The sequence below is a fragment of the Polypterus senegalus genome, chromosome 12 (genome assembly GCF_016835505.1).
Source record: "Polypterus senegalus isolate Bchr_013 chromosome 12, ASM1683550v1, whole genome shotgun sequence".
Taxonomy (NCBI): domain Eukaryota; kingdom Metazoa; phylum Chordata; class Cladistia; order Polypteriformes; family Polypteridae; genus Polypterus; species Polypterus senegalus.
In genome coordinates, this window is record NC_053165.1 from 59,285,015 (window position 1) to 59,291,160 (window position 6,146).

At 41.0% G+C, this 6,146-nt stretch overlaps 1 protein-coding gene and 1 non-coding gene across 2 annotated transcripts; both read left to right on the forward strand.

Annotated features, from left to right (window-relative positions):
• Positions 1-1,775: 1,775 nt before the first annotated feature.
• Positions 1,776-4,302, forward strand: ubc (ubiquitin C). The gene is made up of 2 exons (XM_039771592.1): positions 1,776-1,892; positions 2,844-4,302. Exon 2 carries the CDS (start codon positions 2,850-2,852, stop codon positions 4,221-4,223), a length of 1,374 nt encoding a protein of 457 aa, XP_039627526.1. The 5' UTR covers positions 1,776-1,892; positions 2,844-2,849; the 3' UTR covers positions 4,224-4,302.
• Positions 4,303-5,275: 973 nt separating this feature from the next.
• trnar-ccg lies at positions 5,276-5,348 on the forward strand. Its single transcript has one exon. It is a non-coding gene; the product is annotated as a tRNA-Arg (tRNA).
• The last annotated feature ends 798 nt before the right edge of the window (positions 5,349-6,146 follow it).

Below are 6,146 nucleotides of genomic sequence, written 5' to 3' on the forward strand. Positions count from 1 at the left end.
AGTTGTGACATGGTGAAAAAGCACCATCATCCAGGGTATAAGCAGATGATAATACAACATTAATTACATTCCAACGTGTCACTTATAGTACAGCCTTTGCTGGCAGGTCTGTCTAGTGTGGAGCCACACACTCAGTAACATCTGTGTGAGGCTGGCACCGACCTTCAGCAGTCTGGGAATTCTGGGTATCAACCATTGTCTATCCTTTGCCTAGAGGAGCAGCTCCACAATGCTTGATTGAGTATGGCACTGGACACTGTCATAACAACCAAATGACTCCATTTACTGATAGACAACTGCTTGTAAAAGTTTTATTTACTGTACTACCAGTCTTGGGGGTTATTACTCAATGGTTTTTCTGCAAGTTACATCTCCTTTAATGGGACCAAGCACAAAAAAAAAGAAAATGTAAGCTGTACATTGATTGGAGTGGCATCATGCCTGGGGTTAATTCCTGTGTTGAAACTGATGCTGCCAGGATAGGCTGAGGCCCATGTGACCCAAATTGCACAGGCATGAAAATGGAAGTACTGATAAAATATCTGTAGTGCTTTTGTATATTAAGGCCTTTAAACTTTGGTAGAAATTATCTATTATATATCACAGGTTAAAAGGAAGGTGGTTTAAGCTACAACATAGACCTTTCATTCTTAAAACAAAATAAACTCTGTCCAATTCTTTATTTTTTGACAACTTTGATGAGTGATTTCTCTTCTACAGCTGTCTCCTTTATTTCTGTTTCTTTTATTGAAACGAGTATGGTGTTTTTTCATTTTTTTTTTATATTAATTAATCATTTGTCTACATTTTATTTTGGCTTCCCTAGAATTATCAGTGTCATCATTGCAATCGTTGTGTCCCTTTGGTTTTAGTGCTGCTTAATGCTTCATTCTCAGTGCACAAGTTTGGCTATTTAGGAAACATTGGTAACTCCACTTTCTAGAGGACACCATAACAGTCTTAAAAAATAGATTGTACAGTACTGCTTAGGTCTAGGTAGCTATTGTTTGCATTGGTAAATTTCAACAAATTTCAATTACATTCTAAATTAGGAATACTAACAAGCAATTTATCTAAATTGTTCAGTCTGCACCTAGCAACCAAAGCTGCTCCGAGTGAGATGAATTTTCATACCACGCTGGTGATTATTCTAAGGCCAAGTGAAGGCCAGAACATTTATATATTTCTTTCATACATTAATGTGAAGTTAATTTAGCCCTCGAAATCTAAAAGGTAAGCGAAAAAAACAAACTTTATGGGAAATATCATACTTTAAATATTTGTTTTAACGAAGCATCCTAATCGTTGTCACTACCCTCACATTCAGTGAAATTAAATGGTGCAGATATCGACAAGACGTTTGTTTATTCTTCATGGTGGCTCGAAATGTGTTTACTGAAGAATTAATAATAAATGGGACGGTTTGTCTCCTTGTTTTACCTCGTAAAAGCATATATGAGGGAAGTGAAACACTTCCAGCCCGACATGTTGACTCCAGTCCGCGTTTTCGCCGCCACAGCACTTTCCGGTTAACGTCCGCTCTCTCTGGAAAGTACTGGACTAGGCAGGCCTCATCACCGCCGTACATCTCCGCCGATCGCGAGTCGGTCAAATAAAAATATATAAATTCCTTTCATTTCATCATTGTCAACCGTAAACAAAAACATATTTAACATTGCGAAACAAGTTGTTTAATTTCAATCTTTTTCTATGAATTCTTCTCAGTATGTTAGGTACTGCATGTCTAGTTAGTACCATGGGCGACGTCTGGTGGAAGGATACACGTGCCCCTTATAAATACCGGTGCCTTTTGTACGCCGCAGACATTTTGAAATTGCACTGAGAGGATTGCGAAGCGAATTGTGCTCTGTCAGTGGCGTAATATTTAACACGTAAGGATATCTTTGTTTTTTATTTATATTGTTTTTAATTTATTGTTTTGAATTGTATTACCATTAAGTTTTGCGGGTGTAGTGAGCTTCTTGAATGTAAAGATTTAGCTATACAACTATTACAGCTTTTTTTTTTTTTTTGGAAACGCGGTAGCTCGGGGACTATGTCTTGTGTTTTTTTTTTTTTTATCTAAGTTTTTAGTTCCGTAGTTAAACCAAATACGCTGAAGCTTCGTTATTGAAATAGATAGATGCTTTTAATAAATGTGTAAACGAAGGTCTTTTTTCTGATGTGATTTAATAAGGATATAAATGTTTGGCCGTAGTAAATCTATTTGGTAATGTGAGATGCCATTTCCTTTTCTGTTGCTGGGAGTTAAAAATATATGATGATGATGGCGGCGGGGGGTTTGGGGGCGGTGATTGTGGCTTGCAGGGGAGGGCACAGCCTGCGCAGTGGGTGGAGCTACGACTGATGGTGAGCAGGTTTGACGCGCCTAACAAGTGGCGGTGTACATTGTGGGAGGGTGATGGTGCTGCGTGCAAGTAAACATCTCCCATTTGATAAAGGATAAATAGGAAAAGGTTAGTTTCATGATGAGAGAACAGATAAAAGGCTTTCCAATACAGTCTTGGTCGTGTACGCCTGCCGAAGCCTGTACCGTTTAAATATAATTTTTTTTTTTTTTTTGTAATTTGCCCATGCCTTTTAGTTTTTGGCAGATAACGTTAATGTGTGTGTATCACTTAACTCAATCGCATTGCTCGGTATATTTCAGTTCAAATGGGTTTGCTGAGTGTTTTTAAATAAAAGTAAATTCCAGCAAATGGTAGCAAAAGAAATTTTAAAACTACACTTGCCATTTTTTATAGTCCAGATCAAAGCTGTACATGGTCTTTTCCTAACTTTGTTTATGATAGCTTACAAATGATTCTTTTTATTTTTTACAGACAGAAATGCAGATCTTTGTGAAAACCCTGACTGGCAAGACCATCACCCTTGAGGTTGAGCCCAGTGACACCATCGAGAACGTGAAGGCCAAGATCCAAGACAAGGAAGGCATTCCCCCTGACCAGCAGAGGTTGATCTTTGCAGGCAAACAGCTGGAAGATGGCCGCACCCTCTCTGACTACAATATTCAGAAAGAGTCCACCCTGCACTTGGTCTTGCGTCTCAGGGGTGGGATGCAGATCTTTGTGAAGACCTTGACTGGCAAGACCATCACCCTTGAGGTTGAGCCCAGTGACACCATCGAGAACGTGAAGGCCAAGATCCAAGACAAGGAAGGCATTCCCCCTGACCAGCAGAGGTTGATCTTTGCAGGCAAACAGCTGGAAGATGGCCGCACCCTCTCTGACTACAATATCCAGAAAGAATCCACCCTGCACTTGGTCTTGCGTCTCAGGGGTGGGATGCAGATCTTTGTGAAGACCCTGACTGGTAAGACCATCACCCTTGAGGTTGAGCCCAGTGACACCATCGAGAACGTGAAGGCCAAGATCCAAGACAAGGAAGGCATTCCCCCTGACCAGCAGAGGTTGATCTTTGCAGGCAAACAGCTGGAAGATGGCCGCACCCTCTCTGACTACAATATTCAGAAAGAGTCCACCCTGCACTTGGTCTTGCGTCTCAGGGGTGGGATGCAGATCTTTGTGAAGACCTTGACTGGCAAGACCATCACCCTTGAGGTTGAGCCCAGTGACACCATCGAGAATGTGAAGGCCAAGATCCAAGACAAGGAAGGCATTCCCCCTGACCAGCAGAGGTTGATCTTTGCAGGCAAACAGCTGGAAGATGGCCGCACCCTCTCTGACTACAATATTCAGAAAGAGTCCACCCTGCACTTGGTCTTGCGTCTCAGGGGTGGGATGCAGATCTTTGTGAAGACCTTGACTGGCAAGACCATCACCCTTGAGGTTGAGCCCAGTGACACCATCGAGAATGTGAAGGCCAAGATCCAAGACAAGGAAGGCATTCCCCCTGACCAGCAGAGGTTGATCTTTGCAGGCAAACAGCTGGAAGATGGCCGCACCCTCTCTGACTACAATATCCAGAAAGAGTCCACCCTGCACTTGGTCTTGCGTCTCAGGGGTGGGATGCAGATCTTTGTGAAGACCCTGACTGGCAAGACCATCACCCTTGAGGTTGAGCCCAGTGACACCATCGAGAACGTGAAGGCCAAGATCCAAGACAAGGAAGGCATTCCCCCTGACCAGCAGAGGTTGATCTTTGCAGGCAAACAGCTGGAAGATGGCCGTACCCTCTCTGACTACAATATCCAGAAAGAATCCACTCTGCACTTGGTCCTGCGTCTTCGTGGTGGCAATTAAAGTGTGTCTCATGAGCACTTTCAAATTTAATGTTGTTTGTTTCACTGTAATGTTTCAATAAAGTTCAAGCATTCCTGGACATTTGTGTTGTGTTGCTGTATGTATACAAATGGCATTTTGGTTAAATTGTGTCATGCAATAAACTTGTGCAAGGTAATAAAATAAGTTTATTCTCGTCTCTTCAACAAACCAAACCCACCCCACCACCCCCAAAAAACAATTTCATAAATAATGTTTTACTGCTCTGACAAAATTCCACAAATGTGTAAATCTTAACAGAAATGAACCCTCAACTGTGAACAGCGGCGACAAGAAAAACTGCGTTGACTATCCTGGAACGATGGGAGCTGTAATAGGGACGGTGGGTAATGATCAAGAGGCATCTATTACAAACTATCGCGTGGCATGCAGTTTTTATACAATATTGGTATACAAAACGATCATATGTTTAAACTATACCGTATCGCCACATAAAGGAGCTTTTTCTACGGGGTAACGAATTGCCTACTGGGTTTGGTTTTAACAAACACAATAAAGGAAGGGGATTACTTCCTAGATCAATTATACTCCATGGTATGCCAGGCCCGTGTGTGCTCTCGAGTGTATAGGCTGACACCTCAAGAAGTACAAGTTTCCACGCTGACGAGTACGGGATAAAAAAACGCATACTGGTGCAAGTCATACTTTGCAGAGCTGAAGCTTACGCTTGTACATAAGCGGGAGAGCTTCACGCCATTAAAAAAGCTAGCAGAGTGTTAATTTATAAGCTTTAATGACGAAATACTGGCTAAATCGGTATTTTTTTTAAAATTGTAGCGAAAGTCGTCTGGCGGTGTTCAGCGTGTTCTTCAAAAGATCTCTTGGTCGTTTTGGACACGGGTCGGAGACCGTATAATTTCGATAAGCAGACTAAGTTAAATTACCTGTGCAGACAATTTGTCATTTAAGGTTTCACGTTTATTATAAAGTCCACTTTATACTGCATTGTTATTTAGAAGCTCCGCCCTTCAGCAAATGAACAAAGGCCCTTTGTCGAAAGACGACTACCGAGTGGCCCAGTGGCCTAATGGATAAGGCATCAGCCTCCGGAGCTGGGGATTGTGGGTTCGAGTCCCACCTGGGTCGTTTATTTATACTAGGACGCAGAAAGGAATTGAGCTAATTCGGTAAAAATATGAAAAACAAGGCAGGAAGAACACGAATAAGAAACAAGCCAGGAAAAATGCCGGCATATTACTTCCTGAATATATCGGCATTCTTTTACAGCAGTAAACAAATGCAGACATAAAACGAAATTTACACACTCGGCTCTTTACTTAATGAGCGAGTCGTCGTATACGTGATCGGACTACTGAGTACCCTGATATCTTAGCGGTGTCCTACATGACAACAGCCGTGAACCACTGCGATTTAAGGTCTTTATCATTCAAGGTAAACACAGTCATTATCTCATTATAATATACACAGAAAGGGCTCTACGCTCGGGTGATGTTTAAAAGTCATGACACAATTTACTGAAAATTGTATACAGTGCAATTTAAATTATTCAACACAAAAGGTGCAAAAGTACGCCAAGCCTTACAATTGTGGAATTCGTTTTGCACATATACAAAGGCCTAACTCTCGATAGTGCTAATACTTTTACAAAAGTTCCAGATTCGAGCTCAACTCAGTTCAAAAGTGGAATACTAGTGCTTTACAAATAATAAAAGAAAGTGCAATTGGACACACTAATAATATAAAAATCTAAAAGCATTTAAATTCCGCCATTTCTCGAATGTGTTAATTCTATCAAACTTGAACTTTAGTAATTATATACAATCAGATGTCTTAATTATATATATTGCAATTTTCCTGAATAAAAGGGATTCACAAAATGACTAGTCATTTATGGTTAAGTAAATTATAATTGCAAACGTTTCT

Coding starts and splice junctions, on each gene's coding strand:
- ubc (XM_039771592.1), top strand. CDS start 2,850: ATGCAGATCTTTGTGAAAACCCTGACTGGCAAGACCATCACCCTTGAG.